General features: G+C 39.2%; 1 protein-coding gene across 6 annotated transcripts in view; it reads left to right on the plus strand.

The window, feature by feature from the left end:
- LRP1B (LDL receptor related protein 1B) overlaps positions 1-20,246 on the plus strand; it is a 1,051,820-nt gene that overhangs the window by 900,423 nt on the left and 131,151 nt on the right. For 5 of the 6 annotated variants that reach the window (XM_042437575.1, XM_042437584.1, XM_042437612.1 and 2 more), the window contains 5 exons: positions 2,304-2,487; positions 5,628-5,713; positions 9,626-9,748; positions 13,320-13,501; positions 14,591-14,790. In XM_042437575.1, coding sequence (XP_042293509.1) covers positions 2,304-2,487; positions 5,628-5,713; positions 9,626-9,748; positions 13,320-13,501; positions 14,591-14,790 — 775 coding nt within the window. The remainder of the gene's footprint in view (positions 1-2,303; positions 2,488-5,627; positions 5,714-9,625; positions 9,749-13,319; positions 13,502-14,590; positions 14,791-20,246) is intronic. The other variant, XM_042437621.1, reaches the window with a different exon arrangement.

Genomic DNA, 20,246 nt, shown 5'->3' on the forward strand with positions numbered 1-20,246 from the left:
GAACAAAGGAAGTCAAGCTGCTCTGTATGTGATTTTCAGTGTGTGTGTGTGGTCTTCAGGTGAAAAGCCATTTGAAAAATCATCAGTATTTTAATAACCTTTCTTTGGAGTGTTAGAAGGGTTTTGGAGGTTTCCAAGACTTCAGGGGTCACAAAAGTAGGGTTTGGGGGCCTTATACAGCATGTGAACAGCACATTTCCCATTTCTTGGCTAAAGGGTTTTTTAAAATGTAATTTGACTCTGCTAAGGATTCAAACAGGGACCAGACAGCATGCTTAAAATCCAGGTGAATTTGAGAACTGGCTAATATGGCAACTTTGAGAATTGGATATGCCTTTGTTGCATTGTGATATAATATATTTATATAGCAAAAGGTGGAACCCCACAAACAGATTATTGCTGAAAATGTGCAACAATACAAAGTCCAGGAATCAAAAATATAATAATGGCCGACTAAAGAAAAATTCAAATGAGGATAATTTCACAAAGCATTCCTACCATTTCAATAGTCTATGGAGATTATCACACGGAGGCTTACCATCCTTAAAATGTGGCTAGATCATCTCAAAAGTGCAAGGGTGTGATCGCTGGTCATGCTTGTCTCCCGTGATGAAATCATGGAGGCGTCCCATCATTAAAATGTTCACAGTCACCATTTCTCTGTATAACGGAAGTTCCTGTTATGCAGAGAAATGGCTGCTCTGTGAACACTTTCATGACAGGACACCTCCATGAGGATTTCATCATGGGAGACAACTGCGACTGGTGTTCATACCCTTGCGCTTTAGGGATGATCTAGCCATGTTTTAAGGATGGTAAGCCTCCGTGTGATAATCTCCTATAAAGAGAACTTGCAGTTGTGGCACCTTAAGGGAAATTAAATGAGATACAATTATTTCTGGTTTTGGAAAAGGTAAATAGAACTACATGTTCCCCTGTCTTGCTAGCTTGCTTCTTCACCAAGTGGGACCAGATTTTAGATTTGTGCCTATTCTTAGAATTATGCAAGGGAAATGTGGGCGAGTTGCTGATTTCCATAAAGTAAAGCAGCTTGACAAGAAAAAAATAGAGAGGAAAAATCTCAAGCAAAAGATGGATTAAATGCCTTTGGCCTAAATCCAATTGTTAATTTCAGCTAGGGTAGATGTACTAAATCAATGCAATATGCATAAGTGGGCCAAAACAGATGGGCAGGAAGGAGTGGCTAGAAGCCGCTCCAGGCCCAATTGCTCCAGGACCATGCTAAACACATGCCGCGGCCCCAAAAGTGTCTCCTGCCGTGGTTCCCAAATGGACTGTGGAAAAGAGCAGAAAAGATCCCCTCCTTTTGAGCTGGTTTTGGGCCAACTTAGGCCCTATACAGACAGGCCAAAATAAAGCTGCTTCGCATCACTTTGGAGGTATGCTGTTTAAATGATGCATGCGTATTAAGAGTCCAGAAGTCATGCCAAAGCCACAATCCAGTCCTAAGGACTAGAGCGGCAGAGCGCAGTTTTGGCACAGCTTTGGCACAGCTTCCAGACTCTTAGTATGCATGCATCATTGAAACAGCATACCTCAAAAGTGACCTGAAGCAGCTTTATTTTGGCCTGTCTGTATGGGGCCTTAGATGGCCTCAGCACAGCCCCGGGATAGCTTCCAGGCACTCCATAGGTGTGCATCATCTAAACACCATGCCCCCAGAGCATCCGGAAGCCACCCTCATCTGCCCATCTGTTTTGGGCCAGTGTTGACTTATCATGTCTCTACTTATTCCTTGAGTCTAATATAGCTATGATGAACAACTGAACTTAGGCCCTTTTTCTATACCCTTTTTTTCCCCTATGGGGAATTTGGTTTCCTGACCTACTTTGAAAAAGAGAATCAGCAATATAGGAAGCATATGCAGATACATGGTAGCAGGAGAAGATGAAGTTCCCATATCTCCATATGCATTTGATATCTTTTAAAAAATACATATGCTATGTGGTGCTGTAAGAGTTTTGTGGGCTGCCTAATTTCTAATAGTGTGAAATGTTGCTTGTGTCAGTGATAAAAAAAGGCTTGTTTGGAACAATGGAAATTGCTGCAAGAATTTTCTTTTAAAGTGGAGTTTGGATGCTATGTTGGATGAGTTCCCAGATGTTAAACACATGCTTGCTGAGCAACATCAGCTTTACAATATACGTAATATAATACAATTCTATACATGTCTACTCAAAAGTAATTCTCACTGAGTTCAGTGTGGCTTACTTTCAGGTAAGTAAGTATAGGATTGAAACCTCAGTGTGTTTGATGCAAAAGTTGCTTTATTTTCCTTATAGTGTAAATGTTGGCCTGGCTTCCATTTGAAGGATGATGGCAGAACATGTGTAGACATTGATGAATGTTCATCTGGCTTTCCATGCAGCCAGCAGTGCATCAATACATATGGAACCTACAAATGCCTGTGTGCAGATGGTTATGAAGTGCAACCTAATAACCAACATAGCTGCAAATCTCTTTCAGGTATCATTATCTACAGAAATATTAAGGACTGAATCCACTTTTTAATAACTTACTCTCATTGAACGTTAGGGACTTCCATTTGTTGTGGCTTATCCCTTTGACTTTAGAGTGATATAGGCTGCATCTATACTGTAGAAATAATGCATTTTGACATCACTTAAATTGCCATGGTTCCATCCTATAGAATTCTGGAATTTGTAGTTTTGTGAAGCAGCAGCACTTTGTGATAGAGAAGGATAAATACATTCTAAAACTACAAATCCAAGGATACAGCGTAGATGCACCCACAGTGTTCCTGACCTTTAGCAGGTTTAAGGCCTAAAAGTATTTTTAAAATTATATTTGAAATATGTAGTGTATTAGTCATTATAATGCCAAGGAAGTTGTCTTAAAACTGAACATTTTGCAGAAAAAAATAGTTACCTCATTGTGAGAATATTATGTAATTATTTATTTCTTTGGTGGCCTTTATGAATCCTGGATAGTTTGAAATGTACACTGTCAACACAGTTCTATATATCTCTGCTGAAAAGTAAGTCAGATTCCCAGATCTCCAGGTCTGGCACTTCCTCTAGATGCCTCCATATGAGGAAAGGGTACTAAGGGCAAGAGTGCTGCTATGAACATAAGTTTTAAAAATGTGTACTTCTGAGCATGGCTGCTTCAGTCTATGATAAATACAGCAGAGTCCTCCTGATAGCTTACTTCCCTCCCTCTTCCCCTTCAACAGGGTTCAGTGGTACTCGCTGAATGCTTTAAATAAATGATTATTAATTATTATGTATATAATAATAATAATAAATTTATATTTGCCACCTCTCCCTGCAGATCGAATCATATGAATGATTATTCAATGAATGAATGATTTCAGGGTTTAATTCCCCACTCAAGCATAAAAATTCATTGAGTGACCTTGGTCAAGTCACACTCTCTCAGCCTTAGAGGATGGCAATGGGAAACTCACTCTGAAGAAACTTGCCAAGAAAACCCTATAATAGGTTCACCTTAGGGTCACCATAAGTCAGAAAATGACTTGGAAGCAGACAACAACAAAAAATTATTTCAAAATGTGCCATTTTGTGGCTCTTCCTATTTATTTAGTGTTAATTTTGCCAGTCATGTTCCCGCCTTCCCATCTTCACTCTAATCTGAATGATAGGAACCATGTTGCTTCTTCTTCCCACCTTCTTCACTCTAAGTTCTTCTTCACTTTAATCTAAATAATAGCAATCATAGTACAATTTCATTTCCTCCTCCTCCTCCTCCTCCTTTGGTCTGTGGTGTGGTATAAAATTATTTATTCTTCAGTTTGCTTTAGGAACGTCATTGTTTTCTCATCTCTTGTTTTTCTCTTTTTATCCCTCTTTCACTCTCTTTCTGGTCATCTTTCTCCTTCTCACCCACCCCCATAATTCTTGTCTTCTCTGTCCCTGATCTTTCCCTTTCTCCTTCATCTTTGTGTTCTTTCTCGCCATTTTTTCTCCTTCCTCCCCAGTAATGCCTGGACTCACTTTTCCTTCATTCCACCATTTCTGTCTTTCTGTCCCACTTTCTCTTCCCCCACATCTTTCTCCTTCCCTTGCCCCCTTCCCTTTCTTCCTCCTTCTCCTTCTCTACCACCACAATTCTTCAGGCAACACTTGATGCTTAATGTGTCTTGCTTATTGGCATTACCAGACCTCACTGAGTGTGACCCTGGATCCAACCCTAGACCACTAGGCCATGAAGACTAGGAGTGCTCCTGTCCTTCTAATCTTAAAACTAAGGGACAAAGCAGATGGGCCAAAAGGAGTGACCCAAGGACTCTCCACCACCAATCTCCCTAGGATTGCAATGACAGGATGACTAACTTTTGAATTAGGCTGTTGCTGCAGTCCCAAACAAGCCACCAGCAGAAGCGGTCCTTTTGCAGCGGTTTAGGGCCAACTTAGCCAGTATCAGAGCAGCTTCTGGCTATGTCAGGGGTGTGCTTGGTCTAAACACCATGCTCATGAAGTGGGCAGAAGCTGCTCTATTTGGCTTGTTTGTTTCGGGCCCAAGTGTCAACTTCAATTAAGCTTACTCTTAAGGGGGCTTGATGTACTCAAGAAAGGTTTCTGTAGAATAGGGGTTTGCCTGAATTTTACTTTAGCTCCAGCTATTTAATGCAGTATAGATTATTACATTTCCATGGCATACTGTCCTGGAAGCAACAGGGCTGGAGTGAAAATCCTTTGAACCATCTGATTCACCCAGAGATGCCTCTGTGTCAATGAAAATATCATAAACAAACCTGAGTTTAGAAGAACCAGTCTTATTTTTGCTAAGCATTTGTGTAACTTTATTTTAAAAAAATACTGTTCTAAATATAATATAGCATCCAGGATCTAGTGCTATGTTTCTTGCTGCTTCCACCAGAATTGGTGATCCCACAGCATTCATGCAATCTTTTGTGCATCTTTAAAATCTACTCCAGATTTCTGAGAAAGGAAGTCCCAGTTCTCCTGATGCTGTATACCAAAGTGCCTCACTGAATCCTTATTTATTATATATTTATTTGGTTTGCAAATGTTTATATATTGCTTATATTCAACATTCAAAATTTTGGAGGAGTATACATCAATAAAATACAAATATGCACAATATACAAATACAGAACACACCAGTTAACCAATATATTCTGCAAGCATAAGAAATGTTAAAAAAATTATTGCCACATGCAACACTATATATTTTTTTCAGAATTAGTTACCTCACTGAAAATTATGGCATACATTAATTTGTTCTGCTTGGCAATTTGAATTTTCCCGTTTCAGTGTCAACTGTTACTTATCACCTATTTGTTCCTTAAAAGCCAGACTGAGAACCTATGTTTAAAATTCATTTTGGAATTGAAATTATTGAGGGCACTAATATATTTTTTGTATTACAAAGGGTAAATCAAAGTACTCTGAAAGAGATGCTAATTAAATCTCTTGCTCAGTTTATGATGCACCACTGATCTTGCTTGAAATATTGTGCTTTTAATATTTCTTTCATCCTTAACGCTGTTCACATGATGTAGCTTTTTATTTTTTTTTACCACTTCTGTTTTTGTTCTTGAGATTCCATAAATTAACTGAAGAGCTGACATAATATTTCACCCCTTTCCCTATATTTAGATGAAGAACCATTCTTAATTCTGGCTGACCATCATGAAATTAGAAAGATAACTACTGATGGGACAAACTATACTTCAATAAAACAGGTATAATTCTGACTATTTATAATTATCTAATTATAGAGTTTGAATCTTTCATTGTTAGTCTCAACTAGAGTAAATCCCCTTGAGCAATTGTTAAATAACTGCTTTTAATTCTATTTAGTTGTATTTTTAACTTTTTGTGTTAACTGTACAGGTTGAGCCTCCCTGATTGGAATTCTAAAATCTGAAATACTCCAAAAACCAAAACATTTTTCATGGATGTAGTGGCACCTTTCCTTTCTGATGATTCAATGTACACAAACTTTGTTTCAGGAACAAAATATGGTATAGTGGTTTAAGTGTTGGACTAGGATTCTAGAGACCAAGGTTTGAATCCCAGCTCAGCTACATAAACCAACTTGGGCAAGTCACACGTTCCCAACCTCAGAGGATGTCCATGGCAAACCTCCTCTGAAGTAACTTGCCAAGCAAATCATGATAGATTCACCTTAGGGTCGGCATAGGTCAGATATGACTTGAAGGCACACTGTAACAACAATAAAATTACCTTCAAGCAATGTGATTAAAGTATCTATGAAACATAAGTTAATTTTATTTTAGAGATGGGTCCCATCTCCAAGATATCTCATTGTGTATGTATATACAAATACCGTTATTCCAAAATAAATCCAAAATATGGAACACTTCTGGCCCTCGGCATTTCATATAAGGGATATGCAACCTGTATCTGTTATAACAGGGGTAGGCAACCTTTTTGAGCCGGGGGCCGGGTTGCTGTCCCTCAGAAAACTGGGGGGCCGAAGCCGGGGGGGGTAGAGATTCCACCCCTGGGGTGGGGCCTCACACTGGGGGTGGAGCTTCTACCCTCCGTGGCGGAGCCACATGCTGGGGTGGAGCTTCCACCCTCCAGGAGCGGAGCCACACTCTGGGACGGAGCTTCCTCTCTCTGGGGGCGGAGACGCATGCCGGGGGCGGAGCTTCCACCGAAGCCCCACAAGGAGAAGGAGGCGTGTGCCTGGTCTTTCCTCCTCAGTCCCTTCCTTCAGCCGAAGCCCAAAAATAAATAATTAAATATTTATTTATTTTTTAAAAAAATTAAATAAATAAACAGGTCCAGTTGCAGAAAGCACAGCAACAGGGGGAAATGCATGCACACAGTGTCCCAAACCAGAAATAAACAAGCCAGCCCATGTTGAGACATTTTGCAAAGAGAATACCAAGGGATGCAAAAGCATAATAAAAACAATTTTTGTGAGCATGTGGAAGCTACTATAAGGCCGCAGAACAGGGGGAAATGCATGCACACAGTGTCCCAAACCAGAAATAAACAAGCCAGCCCATGTTGAGACATTTTGCAAAGAGAATACCAAGGGATGCAAGGAACCAACCTCTTGCGTGGCTCTGGCTTGCTCGCTCGCTTGCTTGCTCGCTCTCTTTCTTTCTTTCTTTCTTTCTTTCTTTCTTTCTTTGTCTCTTGCGCTTTTTGCCTCCTCCTCCTCCTTCCCCCCATCTCCATTATAGGGGGGAGGCGAAGAGAGGAGGGCAGAGCCAGAAGGTAAAGGCCAGGGCCAGGGCCAGGGCCAGGGCCAGCGCCAGCGCCAGGAGGGCAGAGGGCGAAGAAGGAGGAGCGCGGAGCCCATTAGGAGGCCTGGCGCTGCCCTGGACCCCTCTAACAGCACTCCAGCGAGCGCACTTTGCTTCCTACATGGGCACCGCCATTTTCTGCTTTAAAAAGGCGGCGAAGTCTCGCGAGACCTTTCTCGTCTCGCGATACTTTGCTGCCGAAGTCTCGCGCGACAAGAAAGGTTGCACGAGACTTCGCTGCCTTTTTAAAGCAGAAAATGGCGGCGCCCATGTAGAAGGCCCGGTGCGCTCGCCGGAGCCCTGTTAGAGGGCTCCAGGGCAGTGCCAGGCCTCCTAATGGGCGCCGCGGTCCTCCTCCTTCGCCCTCCGCCCCCGGCCTTCACCAAAATGGCAGACGGAGAGGGGCATCAGCAGCAGAATCGGCGGCAGGGGCTAGCAGGGGCCGGTCCTGGCGCCTCCGGGGGCCGGATGTGGCCCGCGGGCTGGAGGTTGCCGACCCCTGTGTTATAATATGTATATACCACCTTGAATCCCAGATTGAAAGGGCAGGATATCATCATCATCATCATCATCATCATCATTTTATCCACTGCTTTACTGTAGAATTATGGAGGTAGTCTATCAAATGTACCAGTGTATGATTCCGTATTCAGCTGTGGAAACGCATTGGATGATTTTGGGCAAGTCACACATTGTCAGTCTCAGAAGAAAGCAAAAGCAAAAACAAACAAAAACCCTGAACAAATGTTGTCAAGAAAACCCTACAAAACATTCCTGCCAGTTTTAAACAGTAGTGAAGAAACGACTCTAACCATAATTTTTCCAGTGTGGAAATATGGTTCACCCTTTATTGTCACCACATTGCAGCCATGTTGTGTGTCCATGAAAGCTGCCAGCAGCCAATAGCAATGGAACTACAGAGCCTTTGGTTACAAGATAACAACCAGACAAAGGAGCAACAAGAACACAGTGTCTGAAACAATCCAGTCCAGAGTATCAGAAATCTAAGTAATCAGAGAATACCAAGAGTTCAGAATAGCAGAAAGCAGGGTCATCAGGCAGCCTGAGAGTTCAGAGTTCAAGCAAGCAGAATTGTCAGACAGTGCAAGAGTTCAGGATTTTGTCAAGCAAAGGTCCAAAGGTCTGGTCCAGAGAGTCAAGCAACACAAGAATTCAAGGCAAGGGTGCTTTCACCAGAGACATCAGTTAACCTCTGACAATGTCCTGGAGTTCTTGCCAAGCTCTCACTTCCCAGCTATCACTTGTGCAACTGTTCCTTGATGCTTGGCATTTTGCATAAATTATTTGGGAGTGATGCACATTTTCTCTTTCTGATCTCTGCTGGCTGAATGAAGGCACAGATAAGTTTGCTTCTTCATTGTTTTTGGTGCCCAAGCTGGCAGGAATCTCTGCTGCACTGGTGCCAAGTTCCTGACTGTCCTCATTGGCAGCAGTCTCTGCTGGCATAGGCACTGAGGAACTGGGCCCAGGCTCAAGGCTGGGTTCCTCTGCTTCCTCCTGTGAATCTCCAGCTTCTACACAGGGCACGACATTACTCCCCCCTCCTTCATCCTTTCCCCTCAACTGAGAGGGACCCAGCTGATCTGAGAAGCAGTGGTGAAAATCCCAGACCAGGAGCAGAACATGCACATCTACAGCGAAATGTATGTCCTGACATTACACCACCACCACTAGCCATATTTCCTGGATCACTTAGCATATACTACTATAATGGGCATTTATACCTCTAACCTGAACCAGCATGTCACTGATAGTGGCATCTATCCCAGTTGTGCCTTGTATTGGAAGCTAGTATATATGTCCCAAAAGGCATCCAGTTTACCAGCTATTGTCATATCTCAGCTACGTTGTAAATACGTCTAACTCATCTTTGCTGAAACACTGGCCTGAAATTGGATGCCACAGTTCACCTCAGGTTTTTGCCCATGATATACCCATGACAGGTTAAACAAATTGTGCAACATTTTTGCTAGGTTTGGAAGTGGATTCCTTATTCAGAACCCACACAATACTGTTGTCTTGTAAATATGAATACATCAGTATCAGTGACTAATTATATGCTGTCAACCATGTTCCAAAAAACAAAGTTCTAAACTTGAATAATGTTCTCTTCAAGATAATTCTTTTTCTGTTTGGATAATTGTTAGTCCCTAATTTAAAAGACCCATTTTATCTTCGTGTTGTCTTAAAATATAAAATCAGACATGCAAATATGCTAGATACATGCTACCTAATTATGTCATTTTGATTAATATTTGATTATCATACCTATGCACATTGTAATGCTAATGCTAAATCATGTTTAGAAAAAGCAAGGTTAATTGTTTCTTTCTTTCTTTCTTTTTTTAGGGTCTAAACAATGTGATAGCAATAGACTTTGATTACAGAGAAGAATTCATCTATTGGATTGATTCCAGCAGACCAAATGGTAGCAGAATAAACAGAATGAATCTGAATGGAAGTGATGTCAAGGTGATTGGGAAGTAAAAATGGAAGTATTAACATTATTTGGATCCCTAGTAAATATTGTTGTATGATATATTTGCCAAGTTGAAGCAAATAAAATTGTAACTACAGAATAAAAATCAATTTATCAAAATTTGATCATACTTGGAAAAGGCACATTGAAGTCATCGTGTTTAACTGATTTCTTTGTGTCTTCTGTGCATATGACTATATGTTTGGATCCAACATTTTAAGAAATTTAAATCTACAGGTCAATTGAGCTCATGTGTGTGTGTGTGTAGAGAGAGAGAGAGAATGCAATGGCAAACCTCCTCTGAACAAATCTTGCCAAGGAAAACCCGTGATAGGGTCATGTTAAGATCAGCATAATTTGGAAAGCATTTGAAGGCACACAGCATAAACAACAAATACGCATACATACACACAAAGTACATGCTAGTTTAAATGCATTTTTATGTACAAATATAAACCAGGTATTGTTACAGCCGTGAATAAATGGTTACCACTCCCCAAAATTTATGTGGCTTCCTTGTCCTAAGAACTGTATTGTAAGGATTATTACGTTATTTCCATTTAATTATTTTCATATCTCTTGGGGATTTAAATGTTCATTTCTAATATGGCAGTAGTAAATTACTGATCTGCTTTTCTTTTGTTTTTGATTTCTGAACTTGGCTCAGATTTCTTCACACATGCAGTTTGCAACAGTTTTCTATCTTCAGCTTGTTTTTTCTTACATGTTATATCGATTAAAGCACAGTTTAAAATGTTATACTGATAAAATCAAACAAATTGTGCATGTACTAATCCAGAAATCAATTTTAAAGATTTTCCATGGTTTAAACCAAGTAACAGATGGAGTGGAATACAGAGCAGGGTGAACTCACTGGGAAGGAAAAAAGGAACAGATTGGAAGGAATTCACTCATATTGAGTGTAATATATCAGGCAATTATCTTCATTTGGAATGTAGGACATACCATCATACTTAGACTGTCTCATTCAACATTATTTTTATTATTGTTGTTCATCCCCATAAAAGTTATGATTATTAATATATGATGTTTGCAAATGGAATCCCAGCAACTACAAAGTTTTTCCTGTGATACCACTATAGAGATCAGTATCCATCTATCCATTTTGTAGCTTTCAGTCTGCTCGGTGTTTGTGTGGTTGTTTATCTGTACTGCCATCAGTTTACAATGCACTTTCATGTTTGCATACAACAGCAAACCTATATTTTAAGCTTTAGCTGAACTTTTGTTAGCTGCTAATGAGAATCCATGCACAACTCCTCCAGGCAGTCCTTGTAGAAAACCAGTATGATGAACTGTGATACTTAATTAATAATAATAATTTGTTTTATTTATATACCGCTATTCCAAAGATCATAGCGGTGAACAGTAAGTAAGCTAATTAGCAAGTAAGCTAATTACTTGTTGCATAGAATACCTGGGAAAATTATACACATTTTTGTATAGTGAAATTCTTAATATATATAGTAACTGCTGGCATTGTTCCTTCCACAAACTAAACTTTCTAAATGTAGCTGCCATGGGCCCAAGTTTGAAGAACTGTACAACTGGTTTTGTATGCTCAAACAGGATTTTTGATTTTGTTTGCAATAGTGTCCAGTGAGATTGTACGCTGAGCAAAACTGATAATATGTGTAGACATAGATGTGGAGAATTTTTATCCTTTAAGTGATGATACTATACTTACATGGCACTACCTGCAGTACCTCCTACCAAATGCATCCATTGCCTGCCATCACTTAAAGGTAAGGACAAGAATTCTCCACATTTATCTCTAAACTGCTGACATCAGCCTGTGCCTACAATGGGACAGTGATTGACAAATGTAGTTCCTAAAGCTAAATATGGCAACTGTTGCCAACTCTCTTTAAACATCATTGCTAGAGGTTTTGCCTAATGAACTATCTCATTATGATGCTGTGTTTTCAAAAAAAATCAACTAATCCTGCAAAATGCCATAGACATTTGAATGTAATCGTGTAGGAATTTATTGGTATTTAATTATGTAGAGTGTGCACTTTGCCCCAATACATCTGAGTTTCTGGTATAAAACAAGAAACTCTGGTAAGGTTAAAAAAAGAGATTATTTTATTATTACAAATAAATCCATACAAAGTAGGAAAATAGATAGTCAATAGATAGTCACCCCTCCATCCACCATCATCCAGAGAGGGAGAAAGGGATCCCAGCTCCAACAGGCCTTCCCTGAAAGAAGAGCCCACCCCTCCATCCACCATCATCCAGAGAGGAAGAAAGGCAAGCCATCCAACCTGGAGGGAGTGTAATGGCAAGCCCAATGCCATTGGGCCTATCCTTAAGAAACAGAGCCCTCCCTCCAGTCCATCTGCCTTGGTCCAGGCCTCAGAGGGAAAGATGAACTTAAGGACCTGATCCCCTTCCCCACAACCATTCCCTTCTCCTTTTGTGTTGTGTCTTCTTAGATTGTAAGCCTGAGGGCAGGGAACCGTCTAATTAAAAGATTGAATGTACAGTGCTGTGTAAATTTACAGCACTATATAAATAAAGCTTAATAATAATAATAGGGGGAAAACCCTAAACATAGTCGAAGAGTCCCTAAAGCTGACTTCTATCCGTGTGGATAAGAGCAGCTATCTTGAGGCAGAAGTCAAGCCTTATGGCTGTTTCCTTTTTGGAGACAAAGGGGTTATTCACATTGTGAAAATAATCCAGGATGAATCCAAGTTAAATCTTTGTTGTTCACTTCCATACTGAATGAGCTCAATTCAGAAGGGGCTGCCAAAAAACCTACTTCTTGAGGCAGCTAAGAAGGTTCCCTCTCTAACTACCCTAACTACCAAAGGGACAAACATTGGTGCTTTCTTCACTTCTGACAAACTGAACCTCTGAAAAAAGACAATGACATAGCATGGAATTTAAGAAGAAGAAGAAGAAGACTGGATTGTCAGACATAGGAAGCTGCTCTATACTTCGGCAAATCATTGGTCTGTCTAGCCCATCATTGTTTCCTCTAACTGGCAGTAAATCAGCAGGATTTCAGACAGGATTCTTTCTTAGCCTACTATGGAGATCACAGATATTCAATAGTAACATCTTATCCAAGTACTAACTAAGACTGAGCCTGTTTAGATTTAAAAATTGAATAAAATGAGGTAACTTCAGGGTGGTATGTTGGGAATGGTGGTACTTTTTGTCCTTGCCAAAAGAATTAATAAAATTACTATATAAAAACAGCTTTATAGGACCTTGTTAACTTATAGCTTTGGTTTTTTTGATTGTTGTTGTTTTGTACATTGTAAGAATTACATCCTTTTCTCTCAAATAATTTATGCATTATGCATTGTGAGCTTTAGGCTACATTCTATGCACCTGGAAGTAAATCTCCTGTTATCCAGTGAGACTTATGTCCAAGTGAAAAGACATAGGGTAGTTACTAGTTACAAAATTGCATTTGCCAGTGCTATATATTATTTTATTTCATTTCAAAAGAAGCTTTTGTAGTCTCATTTTAAACATATTCTTGTTCTTTATATTCTACTACTTATACAATTTTAATTTCTCTAGGTAGTTCATAACACAGCTGTTCCTAATGCACTAGCTGTTGACTGGGTTGGAAAAAATCTCTACTGGTCTGATACAGAAAAAAGGATTATTGAAGTATCAAAACTCAATGGCTTATACCCTACTGTTGTTGTGAGGAAAAGGGTGAAGTTCCCCAGAGATCTCTGTTTGGATCCTCAAGTTGGGTAGGCAATGTTAATACAAAGTAATGATGTTAATTGATAGCATCTAGTAATGATGTATCCTTGTCACCATAAACTGTGCTTAATAAATAATGTTGTTGTTTAGTAGTTTTACAATTTTGTATGCAACTAATGTGAAAGACAAAGAAATTTGTATAAACTATTGCAGGGACTGAGATTAGGGATCCCAGATTAGGGATGTTTGACAAACCCATTCTCATGGAATATTTTGTCAGATTTCACCCAGTTTAACAAGTTAAGTGCCATGCTATGGAATCCTGGGATGCACAGTTCTATGAGGTATTTAGCCTTCTCTGTCAAGAGCTCTGATACCACAACAAGCTAAAAATTCTAGGAATCCATAGACTGGAGCCATGGCAGTTAAAGTGGTGTTAAACCAGATTATTTCTACAGTGCTAACGCAGCCTTAGTTTTGCTTCAAAATTCCAAAAGTAAAATTATGATTACTTTTATTCAAAATCCAATTTGCATGCCTTTCTCATAAAGTGCCCAAGGATGGAGAAAATCTTACAAGAACCAAAGAAGCACATAGGAAAGTGGTAGTGGGCCTTATTTTCTCTCCCTCAGTGTACCTAACTTTAGACATTGCTTCAAATACTTTTTCCATTACCATTTTCAACACTGTAAGTGAACTAGAACAGCACTGGGAGAAATGAAAGAAGGAATTGTATCTACGTGTGTGTGTGTGTGTGTGTGTGTGTGTGTGTGTGTGTGTGTGTTCAGCACTCTGGTAAGCGCTCCTATTTTGCTGTCTGCTCTGTATGTTAATATGGTGTGAAGATTTGAGGCAGGGCATGTTTGCAATCTTGAGGTCTAGTTTGTGCTACAGTGTGTCCATTTCCCACTGTTTTGACAGTTGGTGAGTTTCAAATTAAGCAACATGCTAAACACTAATGAGCAATCCTAAAGCATATTTATTTAACCTAAGTGTATTTGCTTACAAGCAAATACCCCAAACACCTTCTCAGTATTGTAGTAATAGAGCAGTCCTTGGTTCCAAGCTTATTAACATTTAAAAATGAGTACTTTTTAAAATCAACAAACAGAATAGCTCTTGATTTTGTTTCCTAGATATTTGTACTGGATTGATTGCTGTGAGTATCCTCACATTGGTCGTGCTGGTATGGATGGCTCTAATCAGACAGTTCTGGTAGAAACACAGATATCTAGACCAATGGCTCTGACAATAGATTATGTCAACAGAAGACTCTACTGGGCTGATGAAAACCATATTGAATTTTCCAACATGGATGGCTCTCGTAGACATAAAGGTGAGCTGCGTTCCAAAAAATAATAAAGTGAAGGCATTCTGTTCATCTATATCTATTATACTCATTGTGGAAAAGAATGTTCTTATGAACATTTTAAACAATCTTATGTGCCAAGAAGTATGAAATGAAGAATGAAGATATTATACCCTCATAGCAAAATATTTTCAAAAACTAATAGTTGAACTCATCTATTTCTAGTATCAGTAAAATATATTGAAAACCACTTAATTGAAATTGTTATGCATCACACTTCAGTCACACATAGGTAATTCCAGGTTACACATTTGTAACTGCCATGAAGGTTTCCAGCCAGCATTTTTAAAAGTAATATGATGGGGGAAAGGAATCAGTACACATACAGTCACCCATCCATATTGACAGATTCTTTATCTATCAGTTCAGCCATCCATGGCTTGAAGGACAAAATTTACTACATCTTTATACTTAATACGACTTGAGCATCCACAGATTTTGGTATCCATGGCGGGTGTGTGTGTGTGTGTGTGTGTGTGTGTGTGCTGGAACCAAACATCAAGAGTTACCAAGGGTCCACTGTACCTCACATAAATACAAAATGTTCATTTTATTTCATTGCCTTGTGGAAATGAATACTGTAACACAGCACATGCCTACTACAATGACCCACAAAGGAACCAGCTACTGTAAGAATAGGCCACTTATGAGCTGACAGATTTACTTTCTCCACAGCAACAGTGAAGTTTTCTTTGCCTTTTTTCACCTGCCATTGTGCAACCCTACAGAAAGTGCACTATATCAGTGTGATGAACCATCATTCAGCAACAGGATTCTGAGTAAATTTTACCATAACTATAGTTTACTATTATTTAGAGAGTCAGCATGGTGTAGTGGTCTGAGCATTGGACTAGGTGACTGGGAATCCAGGGTTTGAATCACGGCTCAGCCATGGAAACTTATTGGGCATGTCACACTCTCTCAGGCTCAGAGGATGGCAATGGCAACCCCCCACTGAACAAATCTTACCAAGAAAACCCATGATATGTTTGCCTTAGGGTTACCATAGGTTGGAAATGACTTGAAGGCTCACAACACACGCTATTACTATTATAACTTTTTTTTAAAAAAAGTGGTAAGTACATATGAAACTGTGTTGTATTTTGTTCTTTCTCATTTTCTGCTTTTTATAATCTCACAGGTGCTATTTGCACTTTATTATTATATCAACCATTATGGTCATATCAGCCATAAATATGGAAAACATGAAAAGATTTTTTAAAACCAGAGAATGACCTAGACAAAGCTATGCACCATTTTGTCTAAAAGTACATCAAAAAGTACTAAGAAATGCTGTTTAAACAATAGTACACACCAAAAATGGTACATAAAACTCGTAAAGTGTGCTTTGCTTTCTTTCTTGAGCTTGAAAATAAATCAATCCCTTTACAGTATTTTATTAAATTTGATCCCACAAAATGTCTCCACAGCTTTGGGGCCACCACGGCTAATTGCACCACTCACACATTTTTCAAAATTTTAGCTTGATCATAATTTTAGCTTGATCATCATCATCAGATTATTTATTTATTTATTTATATAGCGCTGTAAATGTACACAGTGCTGTACATACAAATGATCAAATCAATAAAAATTAAACCTGCCAATGGCATACAATCTACTAAATATGTATAAAACAATAGGTAATAATATAAAATAGAATTGGTTAAAATAAACAGGGAACAATTAAAATCAACAACATCAACTATCCAATCAAAAATCAGATAGATAATCACACAGCGCCTGGTAATGCTTCCCTGAACAGGATAGTCTTCAATTCAGATTTAAAAGTGGTCAAAGAAGTGATGACCCGTGTTCGTGGGGTAGAAGGTTCCAGGAGTGAGGGGCAGCAAGTGAGAAGGGGCAAATCTGGGACGGGGCAGTAGAGATCCTAGGCTGGGACAGCAGACCTTGGCTACTAGAATGGAGGGTACGAGTGGGAATGTGAGGAGAAAGAAATTCAGATAAATAAAGAGGGGTCAGCTCATGCAGGGCTTTAAAGGTCAACAACAGAAGCTTATACTGAATACGGAAGGGAAAGGGAGCCAGTGAAGGGATGATAATAAAGGAGAAACCTGGTCAAATCGGCAAGCGGATGTAATGATGTGTGCCACTGAATGCTGAACAGAAATTAAAGGGTGAAGATGAGAGAGAGGAAGCCCTGCCAGAAGGAGGTTGTAGTAATCTAGTCGGGAGACCACCAGAGTGTGGACTAGAGTCTTCGCAGTGAAGGTCAAGAGAAATGGACAGATTTTGGCAATGTTGTAAAGAAAGAATCTACAGCCTTTGGCTGTGGCTTGGATGTGGGTGTTAAAAGACAGAGAGGAAGCAAAAGTGAAACCAAGACTGCGGGCTTCCTGGACCAGTCAAATAGAGGTATTTTCGACAGAAACAGAAAAGGAGTATTGAAGGGAGGACTTAGGTGGAAAGACAAGAAGCTCCGTCTTGGATATGTTGAGCTTCAAACGCCAATGACACATCCACTGAGAGACAGCTATAAGACAAGATGAAATTTGCAGTTCAAGACTTGGAGAAAGGTCAGGGGTGGAAAGATACAGCTGAGTGTCATTGGCGTACAGATGATAGGAAAAACCTAAAGAGCTGATAAGTTTTCCTAGACAATGTGTAAAGAGAGAACAGTAGGGGGCTCAAAACAGAGCCCTGAGGAACTCCAACAGATAGGGGAACAGAGGACGAAGTCTGACCACCCGTGACCACTGTAAAAGATCTGACAACTAAGATTTAAACCAATTAAATCGAGAACCTGAGGTCAAAAAGTATATCAACTAAAAGACAGTGATCCACAGTGTCGAAAGCCACAGACAAATAAAGGAGAATAAGAACAGAGTAAAGGCCATTCACCTTGGCCCGTAAAAGATCGTTAGAAATCTTTGTGAGGGCTGTCTCTGCAGAATGCCATGGATGGAAACCAGACTGAAAGGGATCTAGAATGGAGTTGGCTTCGAGAAACTCAAGACAGCGAGAATAAACGACCCCTTCCAAACCCTTAGAAAGAAGAGAAATTGGATGATAGCTGGACAAAGAAGAGGGGTCAAGAGAAGATTTTTTTTCAGAATTGGGGAAACAAAAACATGTTTAAAGTCTGAAGGAAAGGAGCCCAAAGAGAGAGAGAGATTAAAAATAAAGAGAAGTGAGGGGAGGAAAGAAGGGGCTTTAGAGATTAGAAGGCGAGAGAGAATTGGATGAAGAGAACATGTTGCAGGTTTGGAAGAGTTCAGCAGCGTAGAGAGTTCGTCCAAAGAAATAGGAGGAAACACAGAGAACTTTTTAGTTGAAGGTACCAGAAGATTAGTGATAGAAGACAAGTCAGGAAGAACTATCTCAGATTGAATAGTAGTGATCTTAGTAATGAATTAGTTGGCGAAGTCGGTAGGGTAAAATAATGAAGTGATGGGAGGAGAGGAAGGTTTTAGCAAGGAGTTGAAACAGGAGAACAAACGCTGCAGGCACGTCTCATTGGTGCAGATCAATGATTTAAAGTAATTCTGTTTTGCCATAGACAGGGCACATGAAAAGGATAAAAGGACAAATTTATAATGAATAAAATTGGCCCACTCCTGAGAGCAGGACCAGACAAACCTAACAATGGGAGTAAGCCAGGGCTGAGGCCTATTTGTAGAGGAAGACATGTGCACATAAACAGGACAAAGCTGTCAAGAGTTGGAGAAAGAATAGTTAAATAAAGACATCGCTGAGTCAGCAGAGTCCCTAAGAGATAGAGAAGAGAGAGATGAATCCAAAGAATGACTGAGATGGTCACAGTTAACAGACTGAAGATCACGAAAATAGTGTTGATTAGTATGAGGAGGAGGTGGGATATAAGTAAGTAAGAGTAGAAGAAATTAAATGATGATCAGACAAAGGAAAAATCAGAGGCCAAGTAGTCAGAAATGACACACTTAGCAGCAAGAACTAAGTCAAGGCAGTCCTTAAACAAAATGTCCATCTTGGTTCAGACTATCACATTAAATAGTGATAGTGATCATCTACAGCCTCATCACATATAGAAAAGTAGCATTCTACTGATAGTTATTGTGAAGGCATAGTTGTCGAATCTCAGTGGCAGAAATCCCTTCCAAATGAGGTGTAAAATCATGTAAGATAAACCAGCATTTGTCCTTCTCTCTATTTCACGCAAAAACCTCTGGTGATGAGATGCCACTATAGCCTTATTAATTTTATCACATAATGGTAAATTTGAGGTAGAATTAATCTTCTGTCGTTCCATCTCCAGGATGTACAAATTTAAACTCCTCTATTACAACTCGTCAGACAGATGCCAGAGGCACATCATGAGATTTGTGACAATCATAATATTTAAATGGAAAAAAATATAAATTATTTAAATTTAAATATAAATTATTTAGCTTACAGTGTTTCTGGCAAAATTGTTAAAGTGGACAATACAATCCTCCTCTTTCACAGCTCTAACACATCCTTTATGTAATACATTTATTGCTACTTGGAACAGCTTCATTAGATAACCTATATAGATAGACTGGTACCCTAAAAGTATCATTTCTTCTCCATTGTCATTACTACATGATAGCCCCCTTCCCAACACTTTTGGTGTCAGTTGGCTTACACAGACTGTAAGTGAAAACTTTTGTGCTGTTCAATCTCCAAGTCACCCCATCTCAGTGGCTCACAAATTTCCTCAATGTGAAGTAGCATAGAAATGATGTTCAATAGCTTCAAGATACATATTTTCATGTGTCACTATATCTTCCATTATATGTGCTCATCTATCTTTAATACAGATGGCACAATAGCTGTATGATATGTTATACAAATCAGTAAGATGAGATGTAGACACTGATGACACGTGTAAACTTTTTAAATTGCAACATTTCTAAAACAAGACATATACTAGATTTAGAAATAATGCTGTACAGTATGATGGAATTTAGCACAAACACTTGAATATGTTTTTAAATAATAATAATAATAATAATAATAATAATAATAATAATAATAATAATAATAATATCAAGAAGCAGCCCCTCTCTGACATAAATATTGTATTTACTCATATATAGGTCTACCAATTTTAGTCAAAAAATTGACCCAAAAAGTCTGAGGTCAAGCCAATAAGTACTGTACTTTAATACTTTAAAAAAGGACCCCCCCATTCTCTCATCCATCCAGACTTTGCCTTCCTCTGTGGCTAAAAGAATGTGACTTGCCCAAGGTCACCCAGTGCTTTCCATCGCTAAACAGGGATTAAGACTCTGGACGTCATAGTCATAGTCCAATGCTCAAATAGCTATACCATGCTTTAGGCCACATGCATTACTGGTTTCATTAAATTATGGCTTATGCATTTACATTTATTAGTCACTTGATAACCAGAAGCAACACTACAACAGGATGCATGCCTGAATCCAGGTATCTGACAGACG

This window comes from Sceloporus undulatus, chromosome 1, assembly GCF_019175285.1.
Source record: "Sceloporus undulatus isolate JIND9_A2432 ecotype Alabama chromosome 1, SceUnd_v1.1, whole genome shotgun sequence".
NCBI classification, from domain to species: Eukaryota; Metazoa; Chordata; class Lepidosauria; order Squamata; family Phrynosomatidae; genus Sceloporus; species Sceloporus undulatus.